At 33.6% G+C, this 25,817-nt stretch overlaps 2 protein-coding genes across 2 annotated transcripts in view; both read left to right on the plus strand.

Annotated features, from left to right (window-relative positions):
- The first annotated feature begins 2,318 nt into the window (after positions 1-2,318).
- Positions 2,319-3,603, plus strand: LOC120777288 (glycine cleavage system H protein, mitochondrial). The gene is made up of 3 exons (XM_040108499.1): positions 2,319-2,729; positions 2,913-3,188; positions 3,246-3,603. Exons 1-3 carry the CDS (start codon positions 2,597-2,599, stop codon positions 3,341-3,343), a joined length of 507 nt encoding a protein of 168 aa, XP_039964433.1. The 5' UTR covers positions 2,319-2,596; the 3' UTR covers positions 3,344-3,603.
- A 7,975-nt stretch (positions 3,604-11,578) lies between these two features.
- The window catches only part of LOC120777685 (acetyl-coenzyme A synthetase), a 28,483-nt gene continuing 14,244 nt past the window's right edge, over positions 11,579-25,817 (plus strand). Inside the window, exon 1 of the mRNA XM_040109159.1 lies at positions 11,579-12,257. Within this exon, the coding sequence (XP_039965093.1) occupies positions 11,947-12,257 (311 nt within the window). The 5' untranslated portion in view covers positions 11,579-11,946. The remainder of the gene's footprint in view (positions 12,258-25,817) is intronic.

Raw genomic sequence — 25,817 nt, forward strand, 5'->3', positions numbered from 1 at the left:
TGAAACGAGCTACCTAGGAGTAAAACTAAAAAAGTCATTTGCAAAACGGTAGATCGGAAGTACGAAAAATTCCTATTGGCGTTCGATAGAAGAGACTTTAGGAACATAATCGGAATACTAAGTGGTCACTGTTTGGTGGTGGCACGCAGAATGGGGCTGACGATCGAGAAGACTGCAGGAAAATTTTCAAGCAAGACACCAGGAAAACAATAGAGCATCTCTTGTGCACTTGTCCCGCATTGGCAAGACCACGCTGTAAGTCTCTAGGGTGGAGTCAATAGTGAGGCCGCAGAGTCTGTTAAAATTCGCATCAAGCAGACGCATTCTAAAGGTTGACTACTACTCATGGACCTAGCAACTGACTCCAGCGAGTATGGCAAATGGACTATGAGTGGCTTATTGACTTACCAGATTAATCTAATCTTAACTAACCTAGGGGAAGAGCTGATTTAAAATATACATTTCTCTTCAAACCGGTATTTCTCTTCGCCCCCTTGAAACTCGGAAACATTAAGTGATAAGTACCTATAGGTGGTTTTTGTTAGTCAAAAGATGTGCTTTCTTCTAAATTACCTACTCAGTTGAAAGTAATACTAGTCGATAAAATATTTTAAGAAGCAAAATTTTCCAGATCTTTTAAGTTCAGATCGAGAAAAGTGAAGTTTATTTGAATAAAATTCTCAATTCGACATTGAGTAAATCGAACCAATTCCTTAAATGTTCAATCAGCATACTCTTTAAGATAGCTATTTGTGACAAATTTCTTTTCTGATATTTCCCCTGTATGTCTAAAAGTATCAGAAATACCTCGGCTACTTTAGCCTTAAACTGGCAAATCTATTCCATCATCAATCTCATTTTCAATCTTAACGCATGGGTCGCGATTGGACCGCGTCCAGTTAGAACTCCGTAGAAGAGCTCACTAGATCTCTTAGGATTTACCTTAGGCCTGAAGGACCTTGCGACTGGTGGCTGATTAGAGTTTGCCGAGCTAGACTGAGGCCTAATTTTCCAGTAGTGAACCACAAAAAGCCAGTGGAGCTCCTACCCGACCCCATTCTATAGCTGGTGAGACTTAAGTACCTGACCTAGCATGATCATTAACCTTGCAGTTTCCTGCAATTCCACTGTGGCCAGGCACCTACACCAGTTTAATCATTAAGTTAACCTATTGCTTCCTTTCTTCGTCTTGAAAACCGCTGCAATGGCCTGATACACTGAAACTGGAGTTGACAGATACATCTCGAAAGTATGTCGCCTGGTCACCCTTACAGAACATTTTGCTTGAGAGGTTTTCTCTTGCATTATATTAGTTCAATATTTCAAATGAAAGAATATTGCAAAGTATAGGGAGGGTCTTTGGGTCACCTATAAGCAGCTTTACTATTATCCGAAAACTGTTTAGAAACTTCAAACTATAATTCGAAAATAATTCAACAATATAAGGTTAAACAAATTTCAGTCGAAAAGTGCAGCAGCATGAAGACATCACAGCGGTGAACATCACGAACCAAGATTACTTTGAAAATGTGATAAAATGGTCCAGAGTTAAAGAGATTTGATGTTATCTTGGATTACCAATATTATTTTTAAACAAATTTTCAGGAATCTGCATGTTAATTGATTATGTATGCATTATTTATAAGTAAACAAGTGCTATTATAAATTTCCACTGTTGCTGACTTTATTTCGTAGTAAATAATAAATAGCCGAACTGATAAGATGGACATGCTTACTGAGGCTGGGCCCCCTGCTGAGCTGACACACATTGTCAGTATCTGTACTGATACTCATATTTAGCAAAAATACTCATAGAGGTTAGTTAGTTTATAAATACTAATGTAAATAATTCGAACTTACTTATATAAATGCATACTTCGTTATAAATATACAGTCTTGGGCCATGGAAATATGAACGACAGTAACAATAGTTTTCATAATAACACACAAGACGAGCTCGAATTCTAGCTTGAGAACTTTATTTAAATAAATACAAAGTAATATTAACCTAGAACAAAAATACAAAATAATTATCTACTGAAGAAAGGAAGATCCTGCTTCTCCAAAATATCGGAAGTTGCTTAAGGAAACTAATTATCAGTATTTATGATAACTAAATAAGTTATATTGCTTTACTTAATCATAATTCAATGACCTTATATTAAATCAGTACTCCACAATAATTGTCATTAAATTTGAAAACAGTTTTGGGATTAAAAAAAATACTTTTTAATTAAAAAAATATTAACCTACTGGCAACTCTTTGTGTATTTTAAGATTTCTGACATTTCTCACTTGATTGTAGGCTCTACCTAATTACTTCACTGGTGGTACAAGTGGTATTGTTCCAGCTATTTTATTTTGTTTTTAGCGGCAATAATCGTAATATTGAGAGCTACGCTGATAACCTTTGCCATCGGCGAGACGTTCACGAGGTTGCCGCAAAATATTTGATTCAATAATTTGGTGATAACCCCAGTTGTCATCGGCAAAAATCGACCATTCTAACAGTGGACGTGAAGCGTACCGGACGCACAAGAACGGTAATACCGGCTATTCAACTTGGTGAACAAGCATCCAATACAGCGCTAGGAGAATGGCTTCGATGACAAGGTTTGCACGTTTCGGATTACAACTCACAAGTGTGGCTGCAAAGACATTGCGTGTGGTGCCCAGCCCACAATGCCAGCATTGGCGTGCATTTAACGTAAGCAGTTTGTTGTTGGCAGGTAAGAAGTAATAAAATTTATTTTATAGAAGCAATTTATGCAACAGTATCAATATGATAATAGAGCAAACAGCTGTTATTACAGTGCAATGCAAACTGTTCTTGTTTAGATACGATAAGGTTGTGGTGCTGCCACTAAAAATTTCAAATCATTTCACTAAAATTTTTAAAATTAATTTTTTAGAACGTCGTTACACCGAAAAACACGAATGGGTTTCTGTGGAAGGCACAACAGCCACTGTGGGCATTTCTGAGTACGCACAAGACGCACTTGGCGATGTCGTCTTTGCACAATTGCCAGAACCAGGCACAGCTCTGCAGCAGAGCGATGAATGTGGCGCTTTGGAGAGTGTGAAGGCAGCCAGTGAGCTGTACTCCCCGGTGAGTGGCAAAGTAACTGAAAAGAATGACGAAGTTGAGGAGACACCCGGTTTAATTAACAGCAGCTGCTACGACAAAGGTAAATATAATTGTAGTCATTTGTTTATAAAGAAACTAAATACATTTTTACTTATAGGCTGGCTCTTTAAGCTGACTGTGACTAATCCTGCCGAAATTGAGAAGTTGATGAGTGAGGAAAAGTACAAAGAGTTCCTTAAAGCTGCTGAACATTAGTGGTACCATTATATGAACCACGTGGTGTTTCAAGCCAGACAATGCCTTCAGTGAAACGACAAACATTTTTTAATTTTGCTCGGTTAAACGGGGTTTTAATCAACTTGGACTCTAATTTATATTAATACATCTTATAATATATTTAATTTTAGATTTAGTTTGCGTATTGGTTGCTATACGCTTAAAATCACATTTATTTTATTGTAAGCATTTATGCGTTTTGGGCGGGCATAATTTAATAAAATTAAGTAAAAAATTGATAAGACTGATTTTTAATGTATTGGTTAGCAGCCTTGGGATTGCTCATACACACATGTGCCAAAGTAATTAAGATTAGCTTTTCGCCGAAAAGTGTTCGCAATAGTTTATTTATAAACTTTGAAACGTTTTTGTGGTTTTGTTTTGTTATAATTTAGTGTGAAAAATTTTGCAGCTTGGAATATTGGCAAAGTTAAATTAGGCACTAGCAAAATATATAATAATTAATTTAAGATTTCGTCAACAGTTTGAAAGTACTCCTTTTCCACCTGAAAGACATTATCAAATTCGACAGCTTGTTCAAAGGCATATAAAAATGAATATGGCCTAATAAAAGGTGTTAATTTTCTGCGGCAATTATATTTGTATGATGATGAAGACATACGTACCTTCCTATATATAGAATTACTAATTGGCTAAAAACTAATTTTATAAACTAATATTTGTAATGCAATTGCTTACATATGCATATACATTTGTTCGAACTGCGTAGGTGCATTTGAGCGGCATTACTTTCATTGATGTTTTGTACATATGTATGTATGTATGCCGATATATTTATGATTAAACATAAATATAAAATTAGCAAATATTTTGCTTGTGTAATGGCGCAGAACTAAATCACCATCAAGTTATAGAATACAATTTTATAGGAATTCGAAACGACTATTAAAATTTTAGATTTAATTGATATTATAATAGGATGTAAAAATTAATATGGCCTAATAAAAGGTGTTAATTATTTGCGGCAATTATATTTGTATGATGATGAAGATATACATTCCAATATATAGAATTATTAATTGGCTAAAAACACACTAATTTTATAAACCAATATTTGTAATGCAATTGCTTACATATGCATATACATTTGTTCGAACTGCGTAGGTGCATTTGAGCGGCATTACTTTCATTGATGTTTTGTACATATGTATGTACATATGTATGCCGATATATTTATAATTAAACATAAATATAAAATTAGCAAATATTTGTTCAACTTGTGTAATGGCGCAGAAGTAATGTTTATTGCCATGAGGAACCATTTTTGTTTAAATAATTGTTATCTAAAACTATAAACACTTCATTGTAGAATTTTTTTTTAAATGTTTTCGAAAATGATCTGTTTTGGTCGATTTTTTTTATATAAATAAAAAAATAAATATAATTTATATACAACATTATATATAATAATATATAATATAATGTATACAGAAAATATGAAAGCGAAATACTTGATGCTGACCACTAAGATTTTTGCAGATTGTTAACAGTAACATAGCAGCGGCTGTTATCAAACTTACAGTCAATGCTTTTACAAGAGATTTTTTAAATATCAATGAACGACAGTAGAGATCGATTAAAATATCGTTTTCTTAAATTTCAGTTAACGCTAGAAAACGATAAACGGCTAGGTGATTATATTTGAAATTAATTATTTCATGAATAAGAAGAAAATTTAATCCTCTATAACAAAATATAAAAAAAAACTTCGGAAGGCGGGTAAAAAAGGGTTTTTAACTTGATTTTGTGTGGCCATTTTGTGGGACAGCTATATGTTATAGTACCGACATATGAGCAGCTTCTTGAAGGGGACTCAAAAATAAGAGACTAGTTCACGTATATACATATATTGTACGGAAAGAGACATGGCTAAATCAACTCAGCTCGTCAAAAAACTTCGTGGGAAAGTTATTATGCTTTATTCAAGGTATAATAAATCGATATTTATCTGCACAACCTTGTTAAAGCATCTTTAAGGAAAATATAAAGCCGACGATATCTTTAAACACAATATACATACGTTTTTTTGAACTTAGAATTCTTTAGGTTAGGTTAAACTAATAGGCCAATAAGACACGCATAGACCAGTTTGATTCGCTTTGCAATAACAGCTGAAGTTACAGAAAATACCTTACCATTTAACGGTACATTTACTAATATGAAAATTAAATTTTGACTCTGTAAGTCATATTTGGATGAAATAACTTCATACTTAGCATAACTATAGGCTCGCTTTTAAATACAATTTCAATAAATAAATACATACATATACAAATTTATACATAACAGCAACATGTACATAGTATGTACCGTATGTATACAAAAATATATATTCGTCTCAGGCATCTTTGCTCATTTAAATTCAATATGCGATGATCAATCGAAATATTAGCGCTGAGCATTGGAGAGTCGCGTGTGCGGCATCGATAAGCCGGATGATTTAGCATGTCTAGGAGTGAATATTCTAAGAATCAGGTGATGATTGTAGCTCAGCGCGGAGCATGATAGACAATGAGATGCTCTTCTTATCAGAAGAAATGTAAAAAATATGTTCAGAAATTGTTCGTATGTCCGTTGAAATGTTCAAAATAATTAGCAAGTCAGTTGCGGGTCAAGTGTCTATGTATGTATTAAGAAAGCAAAAGCATTTGCTTATATTTTAGCGCGTGCGCCTGTTCAAAGTACAAGTCGTTGGAACATCAGATTGTTTAAGCAGCTTCAAAGCAACCGGCGCATAAAATTCGTACTTACGTAACGATCTATAAAGATGTATATACATACATAAATACATATACATATATAGGAAATACATATATGTATATATATTTATAGATGTGAATTTAATGTCTGGAAACGCCCCTTATTATAGTGGAAAGAAAATTGAGATATTTAACGGTTTCTAGGTGCGTGGATTTAGCGCGTGTTAGAATGATGAACGTAAAGATATGTTAACGGCAAAGCTTCCCGTAATAAACAATCGGAGACAGCTTTCAAAGTTTATATGAAGTTCAACCTTGGATCCATCAAAATGAAAATAGGCAGAAGACAGAAGGAATGTTTAAGTTTGGGTGTAATCAAACCTTTTATACTCTGGCAATTTTCAAGGATCGAAGCCGAGGAAATACTTTAAAGTTTTGGCAATATTTTAAAATATTAAAAGTTTCGTAAAGATTCAACAATCATTTTTCGAAGTAGCTTTTAATGGATTACAAAAAACTTAATTAACTCAAATGAGAAGCAAAAGGTAGGAATTTATTTACTTAAAAAGCTGAATATCTCGAGAAGTATTAATGATAGCGATTTTGACCTCGCACCTTTTTTATAGAAAATAAAATTTCCTACAAATTTCTCATGTACGTTTTTTCTATGGCTCCTGTCATTTACGAGATATATACAAAAAAATGCGAGATTCTTGGAAAAATCGGGTTTAGAGTGTATTACCTCGCTGGTGTGAGTTAGGACTCTGGGCTCTTTGTAGAGTGAACAACTCTGAGAAATATGCGTCTAAGGTCAAAGCGATGCCATAAAATACCTCTGATCTGTAGGAATTTAAAGATAAAAACTCACGATTGTAGTGTATTTTCTATGGAAAATTTTTACAGGCCTTGTTCCAGTTCTTAATGTTTATATTAAGGGCTAAAATTTTTAGGGAATTTTTTTAGGGTATTTCCAAGGAAATTTCGTGACGGGACTGAAAAAAAGTAATAGTTCAAAAAAAAAACCCTAATATACATATGTACATATATATGAATATATTGTATAAACTCAACTGGAAGGTTTGCAATTCGTATAATAGGTATGTGGTTGCCCGGGATTGACCCATTTTTTCTCTCTTTTGGCACTAGAATACATTATTACCAGAAAACATGTTTCATTATTAAATCTCGATAATCAGTTCACCTTCATCCGCCACACTAGAACATATGTATGTTCCTGAATATAGGATTCTACATGAAGGTGAGCGATGCCACGCCCATTCTCCAAGTTTTACACTTACTCCTTTAAAACACTTAAACACCATCCTGGTTCGTAAATTTAATGCTACCCACTTATTAATTTAGTGGATTATCATGCATTTAGTGTTTATCAACATTTTTAGGGGAGTGGGCGTGGTCAGTATTCGATATCACTCATTTTCACAATGTCTGAGAGGTATCGAAAGCATTTGACTTCAGCAATTTTTTTTGATATATCTTTTAATAATGAGATATATATTTTAAACCTATTAAGGAAATTCCCATCCATACTTTTATACCCGTTTACCTATTTGATTTCGTGGCTGGCTTAGTTATAGCAATTCATAAGTTTAAAGTAATTTTGTGAACTTGGCAATGACCCGATTCCGTTCATCTGCAGTACTTACCTTCTTATGGTACCAGGACAACAATTAATACAAGACGTTTCGAAGCAGTGTTTGGAGACGTTCAAGCGAAATATTAAATCCGAGTTTTAGCGTCGATTTACGACAATGGATGAAACATGGCTACATTATTTCACTCCGAAGTCCAATCGACAGTCATCCGAGTGGAATACACATGATGAAACCGCTCCAAGGCATTGGAAAAACGCAACAGTCGGTTGGGAAGGTAATAGCGTCTGTATTTTGAGATGCGCATGGAACAATTTCTATCGACTACCGTGAAAAAGTAAGAACCATCAACAGCGACTATTACATAGCCAATGTACCGTTTCAAAAGCCAGGGAAAATTATGGTAAAAATCCATGATTTGCTTCCGCACCTACCTAATTCTCGAGACCACACTGACTATTTTTCTGCTATTTCTCAAAAGAAAGCTCGGTGGGTATAAAATCTCGAATGAAAAGGAGAGGCATATCTTGAATCAAATGACAGATCGCATCAAAACAAGTAAGGATGGGCTAAGTTCGGGTGTAACCGAAAGATCAAAGACCGGGAAATTCCTTCAGGTGCTGGCAAAACTTTATATTTAGTATCAACCCGCTGTTATCTATTTTATTTATACTATTAACATGCCACATACTAAAAAAATGTTCCCCTGGGTTTCATAAAGTACCTCACATACAATTACCAACCGTGTGGTATAAATTCATCCGGATGTTCAAAAATCATGGTAATAGTTATAAGGGGGCTAAGTCAAGTTTCCCCCCATTTTACCCATTTTAGGCACAAATTTGTTGATTTATTGCGCTTTTAGTAGACCGGTCATCCGATTTCAGCCATTTTCCCACTGTACATAGGTAGGAATTCTTATAATATTTGCGTTGTTGTCGTTTTAGTAGTCTAGGAGATATGTGCATTAAACTTATTAGAGAATGGGGCTACACCCACTTTTTAAAAAAAATTTTGCATACAGGTCCCTTGCTACTGCGATCCCCTGTGCTAAATTAGAGTTTTATATCTTAATTTAGTGCCTAGTTAATGGCATTTTATCAACTCTTCTCGTCATCCTGATCATATACATATGTATATATAGTATATACTACTGTGCCCAAAAAATAAGACATTTGAATTTAAACTGCGCGCGTCGAAGGATTTGGAGAATTATTTTTTTTTTAGGTTGGTAGTACTGTCGGTCACATTTATGTCAAATTTCATGTCAAAATATTCAATAGTGTTTGATATACGTGTCGTTTTGTGAGCTGCTAAAAGTGAGTTTCTCGTTTTTTGCGATGTCGAAATTTGTTGAGCAAAGAATTTGCATTAAATTTTGTTTACGGAATCAATTTTCTGCTGCGGATACGTTGAGGATGGTGCAGAAAGCCTTTGGTGATGAGGCTATGTCTAAAAAAAATGTTTACAAGTGGTATAGTGAGCTCCAAGCCGGTCGTGAACGTGTCGAAGACGAAGAGCGTCCAGGGCGACCATCAACCTCAACCGACGAAGCTCACGTTCTACAAATCAAAGATTTGGTGTTGAAAAACCGACGATTAACAATTAGAGACCTTGCTGATGAAGTTGGCATATCGAAAGGCTCAGCCAATACAATTTTGAAGGTTGTTTTGGGCCTCAAAAGCGTCAAATCTCGACTGGTACCGAAAACATTGAATTTTTTGGAAAAAAGGCGTCGCGTGTCAGGGTGTCATGAAACGCATTATAATTGGCGAAGAGACTTGGATCTTTGCTTACGACCCCGAAACAACCGATCAATCGAGCGAATATCGTGCCAAAAGGGAGCCGAGACCAAAAAAATTGTGCCAAAGTCGCTCAAAAATTAAGGTCATGTTGACTGTTTTCTTCGATTATCGTGGTGTTGTGCATTATGAATTCCTTCCAACCGGTCAAACAGTCAACAAGGAATATTATTTGAACATTATCGTCGTTTGCGTAACGCTATCCGCCTAAAAAGGCCGGAATTGTGGAAAGACAATTCTTTCGCCAAAGACTCCACCCATATCGTTCCGCAACCACCGTATTCACCTGATCTGGTGCCGTGCGACTTCTGGCTGTTCACCAAGCTCAAAAGACCGCTCCGGGGACACCGTTTTTATACGATAGAGGAGATTCAAGCCGCAGCGAAGACGGAACTGAAGGCCATCCCGGAAAGTGACTACAACCAGTGTTTCGAAGATTGGAAAATCCGTTGGCATAAGTGCATTGCATCGGGAGGGGATTACTCTGAAGGGGATGAAATTGATTTGGAAGAATAAATAAAGAATTTTCAAAATAAATACAACCCTATATCTATATGTTTAGTTTGATGTGATATGTACAACCGTTAGGTGAACAAAACAATTATACTCTGTAGCAACATGTTGTAAGAGTATAAAAATGGTATCGAGTTGGAGGGTCCTTATAGTCAGTATATCACCCTTATTTTTGCCAAATACAAAATACAATCGAAAAATGTGAAGATAATTGTTCAGAGACAGATCAGTTTTGAATAATTTGTTTTCAAGTTACAACTGCAGCCAATGTTAAAAAGTTTTGATAAAAAACGTGTTCAAAGATAAACTGATTGAGCTGGCTGAACTGAGTGGTTCCACTTTAGAAGGCTGTAATTCAAAAACTATGCATATGATATATTTATTTTAATTTTAGTGTGTTATTTTTAAAAATATAAACTAGCGACATATGCAAAAAATTGTTTTTTTCGAGTTTTTAAAAGCTTAGGGTTGAATCGTAGTTTCAAGAATCTTAAAATATTTACAGTAGAACCTCTGGTATACCAAACTTGTTACTAAGGTCGTGACATTTGCTTAGTTTTCGAAGCTTAGACCTCTTTTTACGCAATACTCTACTAGCCTGTAACTGATATAATCGTTTTAGGCTTAGGTTCCTAGATAGTCGGGTCTATATCGTCGATAGAGATCTCAAATATCTGATGGAAGACATTATTTTCCAATCCCTAAACCATCGTAGTTAGACATTCGTTTTACATTGCTAAAACAATAGTTACCATAGCATTTGTTTTCAAATTGTAGTTTTAAGGTCATTTCATCCATTCATTTGCAGGGTTTCAATTCAGTAAAATTTAGTAATATTCCTATATAAATTTTAAACGAAAAAAGCTATCAGCAGTCATTCGTAAGCTGGTGAAGGCAGAGAATATTGATTCAAATCATTAAGACTTTCCTTATCAGGCGCGCTTAACCTCAGAACAAAGATTTAATGTTGACGATGAAATGATTTTTAGTGTTAAAACAATAAATAAATAAAAAACTGAAAAGAAGATGACAGCATTACTGACTAAAATGCAAACTAAGATAGTAAATAAGCGCTTCTTTTAAGATTCCACAAACAAATTATTAAAAATTTTTTTAATTTCTTTAGGCAAACTTTCTATTTCAATATATTTACACTCTTCAAACTCAATTTTACAGCCTACTCTTAAATATCAAATGCCATTTCAATGAGTAGCGAATTTTGGAATTTGTAAATAATGAGCTTTTTTGAAAAGCTACCGCCAGTAGGAAATGCGTAGAGCGCAAATTTGGCAGTGAAGAGATACGTATATAGAATGCTCGCTGAAACGCTGCTAAATATCCACTACTACCTGGCTTTAGGGTTGTTTTGGGGTGAGTGCGGTGCATTTGAGGCATACTATATGGCGCTGGGGAGCACATGCTCCCATGTGTGCTTGCTCTTTGCGCGCAGAGAACCGCTAGCAAAATATGACAATAACAACAAGTATAATAAAAAAGCGAAATGAATAGCGAATAGTGAAAAATCGAAATGGGAATAGCTGTGAGGAATTCAAGTTCAGTACACGCGTAGCGCTCAATCCGTTTGGACGGTAGTGAGTAATAAGCTCGGAAGACGGCAAAACATAATACATAGTATTTGTAATATAATAATAATAACAAACGTTACAACGACCCCAAACGCGATTATTTAATTGCTGACACAAAGGAATCACATTGCAAAAAAAAAAATAATAATTTAAAAAAAATACAAATTTAAATAAAGGAATTAAATAATTATTGTTTTAATAAGGACCGCACAAGCGGAAAATTGATTGTTTTAATTAAAAACGCCTTATTTTCTAACAAAAGTTGAAATAACCAAAAAATATAAAAGTGTAAGCTAAAAAATAAATAATTTTTTTTGAGAAATATAATCAGCGCAACTCAAAGTTATCACAATGCCATCGGAAAAATCAATTTACAATCCGAATCCGGCCATTAGCCGTGATGCCTACATATCCAGCATGGCTGAGTATAGAAAATTCTATGAGGAATCATTGGAGAATCCAGAGGAGTTCTGGATGCGCGTAGCCAAACAATTCCATTGGGAAACACCAGCCGATCCAAAAAAGTTCCTGCAATACAATTTTAATATAAGCAAAGGACCAATTTCCATTAAATGGATGGAAGGTGCTTCCACAAACATTTGCTATAATCTTTTAGATCGCAATGTACGCAACGGGCTGGGCGACACTATAGCCTATTACTGGTAAGCCAAATGACAAGTAGAAAAAAATAAGTAAATAAAGAAAGAAAGAAAATAATAAAAGAAATAAGAAGCAAAGAAAGTAAAATAAAAAAGTAATAATAATAAAGAATATAAATGTAAATGCAATAATAATAAAAATAAAATGTAACAATAATAAAAAATAAATATAAAACATATTAATATTAATGAAAGTAAATATTTATATGTAAAAGTAAACAATAGATAAAGCAGCATATAGAAGTAATGGCAGGCAAATGTAGGAAATCAGATGATGACGCATTTCAAATGCAGCATTGATTCTGCTTGCGCAAGGATAACGAGCGCCAACCAACACTATAGTTATTTAAACGAATTCGCTTTTGTGCTTACATTTCGTAATTATCGATTTTTCGCGTTGTTGTTACACGAGTATATGAAAGTTGTGAAGGTAAAGCGCAGGCGATATAAACAAAGTGGATATTCGTTGCAATTTGTCGTATCCTGCGACACGTGTAAGAGTATGTGTGTGTGTATATGTTAGGATATACCTGTGTGTCTACATGTCAAGGTATATAAATGTGTGTATATGTTAAGTTATGTATGTGTGTGTTTATGTTAGGATATATCTGTGTGTGTAAGTGTATGAGTAGTTGTGCGCGTGTAGAGTGTATGGCTGCTGGCGTACGCTTTCACACCATCGCATATTGCTCAATATAAGTTACGTTTGTCGGGGTCAGGCGGATTATTGTCCGCACAATGTCCTTTGCGGCGCGGGTAGGTAAAGTGTAGTACCGTTGTATAGCTTAAGTGTCACGAAGAAATCGTTTTGTAAGCACTGTGTAGTGTTGGCCTTGCAGTGGATATACAATTACGCTTAACAATGGCATACAAAATACATATTTTTGTATTGAAATGCAATTACATAACGGTTCTTAGAAGATGATTACGTTAAAGAAAGCATGGACATTTTAGCCTTTTTACAAAAATTTGAGGATTTTTATTAATATTTAAGGAGCGTAATGCAAGAAAATTAAGAAAGTTGCATTTACTCTACAAGCAAATGAATTTTAAGCGGTTTTTTTAAGGTTTTTATTTTTAATTGCTTAATTTGCATTACTTGAAGTGTTCAAAAGGCATTGATAAGTGCCTCAGACATGCTGCTTGGTTATATCAGCGCCGTGTTTTACGAAATAAAACTGTATACGATTCTATTTTTCTCTAAAAAGAAACGCTCTAGGGGTATCATTAACGGTACTGCTAAAAAATTCTGCTAACTTTTGACAAAATAAGTTATTTGGCTTTGGCAATGTATTTAAGCTTTCCAAGGCAACTAAAATATTTTCAAGCGATTCATAAGAAGTTGGTATCGTAAAGGATAGCATTTTATAGGTAATATGCTGAAAGAATTTTTAAGAATTATGTCAATTACAGCTTGCTTGTATAAAAGTACTAAGTCCAGTTAAATTTTTTTAAACAACTTTCCATGGATTTTATTAATTATACATATTATAGACTAAATAAATATGCTAAAACCATTTTCAGGCAGATGACGCCTTACATTAGAGATTAGCAAAGCGAATTGGTTGAAAATTTCATTAGTAGTCTATCATTTAAAGGTTATTTGGATAAAATTACTAAGTGCAGTTAGGTTATTTTGTGTCTGACAGCTTCAAAGCGTATTTCAAATCACGTGGCTGAATTAGGAAAGCGTATTATGTCATTAAAGCATATTATATTAATAGGTAATTATATAAGTGTCAAGCGTCTTCCACTGAGTAGTAGCGATAATTACTGCCGAAACTAATTCGAAAATCGTAAATCATTTTTTAATATTGTATATTACTACCGTATAAATATGCATGCTATGAATCTGACAGTTAAAAAGGGCACTTGACACAACAAAGTTAACCCGTAATGCGTTTTATTCGAAATTAATCACAAGTTATTGTTATGTAACGTAGTTTGTATGCTTTGAACTTAATTAATTTTAATTCTCTATATAAAAAATTTAATGTAGAATAAACCATTTTGGAGTGATTTTTTTATATGTTTTAGATAGCCAGGCTATTAAAATTTACCGTAAAATTTGAGAGTGCTTCTGTGTGCTTACGTCAGAATGCATTTTGCAAATAATAATTCAAGTAAATGTGTTTAGCTGTTAATAGAATAAGAGAAAACGTTATTACTATAAACTAATCTTCACAAACAAAGACGTTTCCCAACAGAACTTGATTTTGATCGTGCTGTTTGTATGACAATTAGATAATAAAGTGGTCCGATCTGGAAGATTTCTTCAGATATTGTAACGTTGTTCGAGACAATAGTTTATGACAAATTTCCTGCAGATATTTTACCAAATTAAAAAAATTTTATATAGGGATTTGATTTTGATCAATAATTTTGTATGACAGTTATATGATAAAGTGATCCGATCTAGAAGATTTCTTCAAATATTGTACCGTTGCTCTGTATAACAATACATGTCAAATTTCGGTAAGATATCTTGTCGAATAAAAAAGTTTTTATATAGGGACTTGATTTTGATCGAACAGTTTGTATGGCAGCTACACGTTATAATGGTCCAATATAGGAGATTTCTGCAAATATTGTAACGTTTTGTTGAACAGTAATCCATACTAAATTTCGAGACGATATCTTGTCAAATAAAAAAGTTTTCTATATAATGACTTGATTGTGACAGAACAGTTTATATGACTGCTATATGCTGCAGTAGTCCGATCTGAACAATTTGTTCGGAGATAATACCGTTGCCTTAGACAATAATTTGTGTCACATTTCGTAAAGATATCTTGTCAAATGTAAAAGTTTTTCGTACAAGAACTTGATTTGGATCAGTGGTTTGTATAAAAGCTATGTACTATATATGCTATTTTGATCCAATTTCAACAAATGAGCAGCTTCTTGGTGAGATAAGGACGTGTAAAAATTTTCAGTTCGTATTTCCCAAAAACCGAGGGACTAGTTAGTGCATATAAAGATAGACGGCCATAGCTACATCGACTCAGTTCGTCAAGTTAGTTTTATTCCACTAACTTATTAATTAAAAAAATGACCATTTCAAGTTTTCTGTTGATAAATGTGCTTCAAATGTTAAGATTGTTTTACAAAGTTGCAATTATTATGAACTTCAGAAATTTTACTTTAAATTTTACTCAAAATCAAAAACCCTTGCAGGAAAATTCCCAAGCTTTAAACTGGTTTGGTACTTCTGCACCGAGCAACATTATTAGTTTGTGTCCATCCCCTTTGTTATCTGTGAGTTGAATACTGCAATCGATGTTGTCAATTTACATTCTCCATAATTTGGACTATTTCGCACTTTCGTGCTAACCTAGTACGAAATCGTCGTCTACTCAGCAGTCGACAATTTGATATGAAAATCATCATGGAATTTTATTGATCGAGTATTTTATTTTAAATTTTTTATATTTTTCATTAACATTTTTAATATTCGAAATACTATATAAAGTCATGCATAACCAGTTTTCAAAATCATTTGTTGGTATAAATTTGGCGAAATTGCTCGTGCCAGTTTTCCTATAAGGTATTGCGCCGTGTTCTACTTATTGTTAGTATGCATAAATACATTTGAAATATAGTATGTATAATTGACCCGAAGTCGCATATATTTTTGTTTATTTTTTATTTTTTGCTTTCAAAAGAAAAAGCTCACTTTATGGAAATTTGAATTCTTTTTCATTTCCTATGCTTTGTGCGATTCGCCATTGTCAATAATTTCCCTTGACTTTGTTTTCGAAAACTGGTTTTGCATTGCAATAATACGAAAACACTACTAATATTGAGTTTTAAGTATTGGAGGTGAACGGATTTTAAAGCTTTTCAATTCTTGCTTCATCATAACAATGCGGAAAAATATATACAGTGGCGGCGAAATTTGCTGCTGCTTAACCTATTAGCCCTATTCTCTTATGTCTAACATACGAATGTATGTCAGTAATAAATAGCCATAAGGAAATTATTAGATAATCGAAAACTACTAACTCTCAAAGAGAAAAATATCAATTTCTCACTATTCGAAAAGAAAAAAAATTATCGAAATTTTTAGAATTTTATAGCTCTGAAGAATAATAAGATTTAAAATGTCAACGTGTCATGCAGACAGCTGTTTTGTGCTCCCTAACTTCTTCTGGCAGTAATTTTTCCAGCAGCAACCCTTCTCTGAGCAGAAGAGCTTCACAACGAAGTCAACTGTCATTTTACCCATCAATTTTCTCTAACTTTGGCAGAAATTTGAGATCACGAATAACGAACAACGAAATCTGACGATTTGTATTTTGTATCAGTTACACGAAAACCGATTGGGAATGCCCTTTTTGTGCATTTCCTTATTCTATTTTTGTGCTGTCTAAGTGAGTTACAGTTATTGTAATTAAGTTATTAATTATAAAAGCTCGTTATTAGAATATTTGAATATATGTATAATATAGAATAGGTGTAATGCACAGTGAATTCATAAATACATTTATAAATCTATGCACATATCTAATTGCCTTGGATTAAAAAATACAAATGCAAATTAAATGTCTGCAGTTATTGTGATAATGATGCAGCCGACAAACTATATTCAACAAATAGCTAAACAACAATTAAATGTGAGAGAAATATATTCACACTTTTTGCAAAGAGAACTTGTATGAATGAATGATGAATTTCTGAAATGAAATCCGACTAAAACGGTTGAAGCTTGAAGGCTATCATCTGATCAAATTTGAACTGGACTAGGTCGTTTGACGCGCGTAAACCGACTGAAGTTTGATCTCTACAATAAGTTTGTGTTTGGCAACTGCTTGTTTACAATGGGAAAAGTTTGCCTGACGATTTTTAGCATGGGAAAAAGTCTAAAACAGTCTGCAAAAGAATCATGGAATGGAAGTTCCGTTGCTAATATAACGTAGAGTCTTGGCAATGTAGGAAAATACCTTCATCAAATGCATCATTACTTGTGATGTAAATCCACGTCGTCCAAATTTCTAACAATAGAGTTAATGACACTTCAAAAATGAGCAGAAACCGAAAAAAACCAAAATTAGCTGAAGGCTTGAAGGCCATCCTAACAGAATCTTGAAACAAGTGTATATAAGTGTATAAATTGGATTAATCGTTGATATACTGACATACTTGCATACAATTTTTTATTAAAATAAGTGAGAATGAAATTTTTCTCTGTCCGGATCAAATTCGATCAGACGTTATAACTCCTATAAAGAGTATAGATTTACTCTTAAGTGCACATTCCATCATATTAAGTCTGGCACTCTCTATCAGTAAACACTTGACGGTTTCACATTTTAAATGAAATAAGTAAGGAAGGGCTTTCATCCGGGTCTCAAATCCAGCGCACAACCTTGCTAGGCAAGCAGTATAAAGGTTTATTCACATTTACTTGTATATAGCGAGCTGCTCATTTCAAGATGGACACCCGCTCGCAACCGTACCACTGGTGAACAGATGCTGCAATTAGACTTAAGCGAACCCTTAAACCGAATATGTTGGAGTGGCTCCGTTAAACCTTTGAAGGGTTTTGATTCAGCAACCACCAGTGGAAACAGTGAAAGCTGACGTTCACTCAGTTGGAGAGATCAGGTGAAGAAGCACCTGGCTGCCCTTGGTGTCTCGAATTGCCGATAAATAGCGAAAAGAAGAACCGTAAGCGGTGTCTACGCCAGTAAAGAAGAAGAGAGAAGAGCTACGGGTGTAACCGAACATTTCCTACTCTTGCAACTTGACAGGATCAAAGTCAGGGAAATGCTTTCAGTTGCATAATATTTGTAAGTTATATCGGGTCAAGGGCAAGTTTTCAACCGATTTTAATCTTTTTAGGCACAAAGACGAACCGTTATTAGAAAACACGCTCTCTTAACTAGATTAAGAAAACTCACATATTCAACGATATTTGCGGCATAAATTCGAACAGAAGTTTGAAAATCCTTATATTAGATATTATGGGGGGATAAAGAAATTATTGATCCAATTGAAACCATCTTTTCTGCACGGACATATTATTATTAGAAAATAATTTCTTCGAATTTCTTTAATATACCCCAGATATGGAGCGATATTTTCCATAAAAACTCAACTTAGGCACTGGGGACCACATATTCGGTATCTGGAGGCTTGAATACTTTTGATCCGATTTGGACAAATTTGTGACATAAGGTGGTCTACTTTAAGCGCACTATTGGCGCAAAGTTTTATACCGTTAGTGCTTAATACGCATTCTAGAAGAGGAGTCAAGAAAGAATCGAGTGAAATTTAAAATTGGGTTATATGGGAAGCAGGTGTGGTTGTAGCTCGATTCTGTTACTTTTCGCACTGGAACATACTTGGATGAATGTCAAAATTACATTATATACGACGTTTGGTCGATATCGTCCCGGTCCTGAGACATGCCTTTTCACCGAAATGTTCGCGGTGCCACGTCTACTGTCCATCTCTGAGCCCGGCTATTACAAAATCCCCTCGTTCTCATATTATTGCCAAGTAACACTTGGATCAAGTTTTATTAAGATATCTTAATTTTTACTCAAGTTATCGTTTGTACAGACGATCACTCGGATCTCAACTCGTCTCATCATTCTAATAGTTTATATATATACATATGTAACGCTATATCTAACTGCCTTAGTTTTAGCTGATATGAACAACACTTAGGTGAACAAAACCAATATACTCTGCAGCAACATGTTGCAAGTGTATAAAAAACATTCAATAGTGTGCTATATTGAATTTTCGTGGTGTGTTTAAGCAAATGATAGGCACTTACAATATTTAAGTTTAGTTTAAGTACGAAGACCCTTTTATAATGAGTGTTAATTAGATAATGTCTGCGACTTGGTCTACACAAATATTAACGACATGATAATGCGTTCACATAACAATTACAAACATATATTTTCATATACATATGTATATGCATCTAAGCATACATATGTACATACATATGTATTTGTTTATGTGACACTGGGTGAGTTCTCACACATTATAAATTTTATTTTGCAAATGAAGTGAGTTTTTTGCAAGCAATTTTCTCCTCTTATCACTTTAAATTGATACTTTCTGTTACTTCACAATGAAAGAGAAAGAGTATATACTATATTTTCAACAGATAATTATATTCGAGTAAATATCGCTATATTCAAACACTTTATTTTTACGCGTGTTTCTGTAGTATATATTGTTTGTATGTATATAATTATGTTTGAACTTGTTAACGTATAAAATATTTGCGAGAATTATTCACAGGGGGTGCAATTGATTGCTCGCTTAGCGCAATTTTTTTAATTATTTATGTGTATTTTTCTAAAGTTATATATTTGTTTATATAAAGTTCATTTATTTGTCTAAGAAGCCCTTAAATAATATTGGAAAAAAGAAGTAAGCAAGCGTTTAAGTTTAATTCCGAATGAAAAGAGCTTTTCAGACGCTTAAAATACCACAAATACTATTTTCATGATCTTCTTGAATAACTTCGATCCATTTTCTGTATATTTAACCGTTAATCTCTATAATTTGAACGCTGTTTAGTCCCTGTTGTAAGTCTATCGTACTTTATATGCCACTCACTCTTAGCCAGCAGGCCAAAATTTGGCCTAAACCTTCACTAAAAACCATATTCTTTAAATTAATTCCATAACCGGTTATGTATAATACAGTTTAGTTGAAATTGCGAAACAAACACTAACCACTTTTCAAGTCACCCTCGTATATTACTCTACAAACATTAATAAGTGCTGATATTGCAGCGACTTTGTGAATACAAATGTAAATACTTGTATATTTGTATTTGTGTGACGACAATTCTTCACAATCTAATTATGCAAATATGTATGTATAGTACTTACATATATATACGAAGTGATTGTTGTATAAAATGTTGCTCAAATGTATCTCTATATTTGATTTAGTCGGAGGCATGTCTCGTAAATGCACTCCGGATACTCGCACTCATGGATAAATGGTGTGACTATAAATGCAATACATACATATGTACATATTAGACTGGAAGTATGCATAAATTGAAATATAGAAAAAATAGGTGTGAATATGTATAATTAATAATAGGTGTGTGATAAAAGGTGTGAACGAAAAGTAAGTTAATTATTATTATATTTTTTTTTTTTAATTCTTTAATACTAATGTTGGCCCCAGCAAACTATCCACTGAGATACAATATTCTTATTTTCACATTTCGATAGCATATACCTTTTGAAATAACATATTAAAATTTTAAATCGATAACTGAAATAGTTCTTGAGTTACAGCCTTTTAAAGTGTGGCTGTTCAGTTCAATCAGCTTCATCAGTTTATCTTTAAAAGCGTTTTTTTCGAAACAACATTTGTCGAATTTGCTGAAATGGTTACTGGGAGACAAATAACCGATTACTAACAAATAAATAGATCATTGGACGGGCATATTTATATTTCGGGAAGGAACTTTTATTTAAGTTGCAGTCACAGGGAAGGTCGGGATCACTACAGCAGTGGAGGACATTTTTTCGCCGCCGTCGAAGATCGCATGTAACTCGAAAAATATTTAATTTTTAAATAGTATTCAGACAACAGGTGTTGATCTTGCTATACAGCGCTAGATCAGCAGCCTCTTGAACTCTGGACGGATAAGAGCAAAATCAAATCACGCTAAAGTGACCAAGAAGGTCTGAAGAGCTACTCCGCAAGGTGGTATGCTATCTCAGCTTCTATGGAAAGTATTGGTGAATAAATTGCTAAGAAACTTGGACGGCAAAGCCCCTAAGATGGTGGCATAGTGGCTAATATTGGCTAGGTGTCTACAGACCATTAGCAGTATTATGTCCACCACTCTCAATACAGTCCAGATGTGGGCATCGCAAGCGAGTCACGGTTTGAAACCGGTGTAAACGGATCCGATTGTGTTTAAATGAAAGCACAAAATTCCTTTATGGAGGTTTCCTTCAGTGAATGGGGCACAACTCTCTCTCAAGACCTACCTTGGGGTAGGCTTGGACAGCAAACTGTTGTGGAAACACAACTTGAAAGAAAGAGTGAGAAAAACGAGCAATGCTTTGAATGTGTGTACGCAGATGCTCGGCACAACCAGAGGAGACTCTCTCTCTTTCATGCATAGGTGCTACACAGCTATTGGAAGCCCAATTCTGCTCTACGGTGCAATAATATGGTGGACAGGCGTATGGAAATCCACCTACCGGAAGCCATTTTTATTATTTTAATTTTTCTTTTTTGTCATATGTGCTTGTGAACAGGTTTCTCTATATACTAGAGCACTGTATTCAACGGAAAAGTGCGCAAAACCTAGATATTCATTCGAGTTTGACGTATTTTTTGGACGTGGATCTTTTGAATTTTCCAATAGGAATATGGAATATTGTTTTCCTATAACCATATATTCATAATTCGTTAACAGTTATAATCATTCTGAGCAGATTTGAGTAGTCATAAACGTCACTTCTTCAGCTGTAATTCATACATTTTCACGCTTCTTCAAAGTTTTCACCAGTTCTTGACATTTTGGGGTCTCCAAAAAATTGGATTGATATTCTTTGAACCATTTATTTACAATAGAAAATCGACAAGCACAAATAAAAAATACATAAAAAGTTTAATTTTCCATAACCCGCTTAATTTCAAAGCCTCCTAACCTTTTGAGCAAACCTCGTGCATTGCGTTCCACCGCATGTTTATAGAATACAAATCAAATGCCGGCATAAATTAAGGTGATAAAACATAGACAAAACACTGCACCGGTAAAAAAGTAAAAATTCTTTAATCTAAGATTACGGTAATGATTACTTAAGCGGATTCGAAACGTTAGAGTGTCTAACAGCTAAGCTAATAATTAGCTTATAAGTAGCAGGCGTTGACGTCAGGTTATAAATTAAATTTCAGTTTTTATATTATATGTTATTAAAATGTGTTAAAATTGCAATCTTTGCACCTTTTAACAACTTATTTTATTAAATGTTTAAGTAATTAGTAATATAATAAAATAGCAATATAATAATTTTCTTGCTAATGTTTCCATATTTACACTAGGAAAATAGTTTCGCCTACGAAATCCATTAATATGTGTAATAAAAGTAAAACCCTTGACACTGAGTTACGGTATTCGCAGTTATACTAAGTCAGCACCCGAACACGCCTACATTCGCATTCGATTATCAGCTGATTTATTTTGAGGTTTTGCTTGGTTGCGGTTTGAAGATTTATGACAACTTGAAAACTAAATTATTATTCGCCGTTGATAAATACTTTTTAAGTACTTTTCTGCTAGACTTGCTCGTTATCATTGTATATTAATTATAAATCGAGAAACAATGTGCATTTAATCGAGAAACATTTAATCTGACTTTGTGGCTTATGAACTATTGAAAAATATATAATAAAAAAAATTGAAAATTCAGAATATCATAATATACAAGGAACAATCTTTTTCCTATTCACTGGTCAAAAATTTGCATGAAAGAGTAACAGAAAAGTATTTCAAAATAATCCATTACCATATAGTATAAAAATACCTCACTAAAGTGTTATAATAGCTGGTAAACTTTGTCATTTCTAGAATATAATCTAGAATTGTCTAGAATATATTATCAATAACTTGAAGAAAATCAAAATTTGGCAAAATGGATCATTAAAAAAAAGTGAATTTTACCTAAAATGTTGGTCGTTTTTGGCCTACCTAACGGCTTTACTTAAGAAGGCTGTAACTCAAAAAAATATTTGAAAATTTATTTAAAATTTTAGTATGTTATTTTTAAGAGAAATATGAAAACAAATCAAACTAGGTGTGCTCTAAAAATTAATTGCAATTGTTTATAGAAAAAATTTAACCTAACCTACAAATAATCTCAATACAGTTGCCTGATTGCTTGGACAACTGGTATAGCTCGTTCGCTACTCTCCAACACTGCATGAATCGAAGAGGGCTTTTATTTGATTATACAGTTCTTGTAATTTATACCAGTTGTTTGTTCGATTCACTTCTCTTCTAGCTTGCAATACTTGGCGAATCGAAGAGAGTTTATATTTGATTATACCAGTCTTTATAATTTATGCTAGTTGTTTGGCTGATTCATATTATAGCTCGCTCCATACGCTTCTCTCCAATGGGGGTCGAATCGACGGCGAATTCTAATTGATTATACCAGATATTATAATTTTATACCAGTTTTTTGAACTGTTCTTTGTATAGCTCGGTCAGTTCATTATTCTCCAACACTCGGCGAATCAAAGAGAGCTTATATTTTATTATACCAGTTCTTATAATTTATACCAGTTGTTTGGCCTATTTATAGTATGTATATATCCTTCGATTCATATCTCTCCAAAAGTGGGCGAATCGAAGACAATTATTATAACTTTATACCAGTTTTTTGGTTTGTTAATTATATAGCTCATTCGATTCATTATTCTCTAGCATTCGGCGAATTAACGAAAGCTTTTATTTTATTATACCAGTTCTTATAATTTATACCAGTTGTTTGGCCGATTCATAGTATAGCTCGTTCGATGCATTACTCTACAACGCTTGGGGAATAGAAGACAGCTGACATTTAATTATACCAGCCTATATTACATATACCAGTTGTTTTTTCGATTCACCTGTCTTCAAAGTTTGGTGAATTAAATACAGCTATGTATGTATAGCTAAAAGCTTTCTATTTGCTTATACAGTATATTTCCACCAGCCTAATGCCTAGTATAGACATACAGACACAAACTAAAATCTCAGCTAATCAATTACTAATCGGCTGAGAATGCCTTAAGTAAACAAAAGGTCTAATAGTTTTGCTAGCCAAGCGGTGGCAATTCAATAATTTTCAAAATTGTAAAATCATTTTAATTCATTAATACTTCCCAACATGCACGCATGTATGTATGTACTATATATACATATGTATGGACATTTGTATTTATGTTATTAAATTTGCACATCAGGCCACCTTTCATTACTCTACAAAATTTCTAAAACACGCAAAGTGCTTGAAAGCTCAGACAGCAAACACAATCTATGTACATACAACTGTTAACACGTTTCACATGTTCATATGTCTAAAGTGCTGCGTTCTCGTCCACATTAATGTGCTTCGGCAATCGGTAAAACAAATCTCCGAGAGTCTCAGTGTTGATTTTACAAATACTTGTTTGTTTACTTTTGAGATTTTTTATTAGCACTTACGACACCTGCCTACAGACAATATTTCTTTATAAACAGCCTAAGTATTTTTTAAAAAGTGCAAAGTTTCAATTAATTAGATGCAATTTTATGATTTAGACTTTTGGTGAAATTGTATTTGAGTGTGCAAATGTAAGATTGTGGCAAAAGGCAAAGCGATTATAGTTCAAAGGCTATCGCTGCAGTTGAAAATGAGAGATTTTTTCACTTTTTTCTTGTGAGGATTTTTTATTTATACCGGTAAAATATATGTGTATGTATAAATAAGCTGGTGAGTCCTGAAAAATATTTAAGAGTTCACTTTTGATTGATTTTAATATGTACTAAATATGGAAAAGTCGGAGACAATATCACCGAACGCTGAAATAATGCCGGTAAAATAAACTTTGGCAATATATTCTGAGAGTATACTAAAATAAATTGAATTTCTCTCCCTGAGTTATTATTCAATATACATACATATATTTGAGTGCATACACAATGTATACAAAATTATGGGTATTCTACCATTCTTTGAAAACATCTTTATTAAAAGGGTCTTTACTGATAACGGCGATTCAAGGAACTCTTGTTTCGTCAGAGAGCCTATAAATACAGAATATACTTACATATGTATATGATCAGTGTAATAAGCTATGTATGTATATCGACTCTCGGTTTTTGGGATATAGATCTGAAATCTTAGTCACGTCCAATTCTTCTCGTCAAACTGAAGAATTGGACCGAATCGGCGATATTGGACTACTAGTATGGAAAACTTTTTTATTTGACAAGATATCTTCACGAAATTCAGCATAGATTATTGTCCAAGGCAGCGCTACATTCTTTTAATATATTGTTCAGATCGGACTTGTATATCCTATAGCTATCATACAAACTGATTGATCAAAATCAAGATTCAAATATTTGTATATCCTTTTTATGCTATATGCCGAAGTTAACGGTTTTTCTCGTTTTAAGGGGGGTATTCCAGTCCAAAAAAAAAAAAAATCTTTTTCAAAGCTTAATTATTCGGGAACATGCCTACAAAAGGATTTTTAAATTTTTTTATTTCTGTGATATAGGAATTCCGGACCCGGCATCCATACTCATTCGCCCGAAACTGAAACTTTAAACGCTTTTTCACAAAATAGTTTTCAAAACGGTACCCAAAAATTTTCAGGATTTGCTGAATTGATTTACCTGCAAATTTATAATCTTCTTAATAGACTTGTCTATATCTGGAACTAGCCATATTTCCAAAACTTAATTTTTACTATCTAAAAACAAATCGAAACAGTCAAAATATATGACACGTGAAATTTTTTTTTCCATCTTTAACGTAGTTCCGGTTGGTTTTACACCTTAAAGTATTTCCCTGGCTTTGA

Source organism: Bactrocera tryoni, chromosome 5, assembly GCF_016617805.1.
Source record: "Bactrocera tryoni isolate S06 chromosome 5, CSIRO_BtryS06_freeze2, whole genome shotgun sequence".
Taxonomy (NCBI): domain Eukaryota; kingdom Metazoa; phylum Arthropoda; class Insecta; order Diptera; family Tephritidae; genus Bactrocera; species Bactrocera tryoni.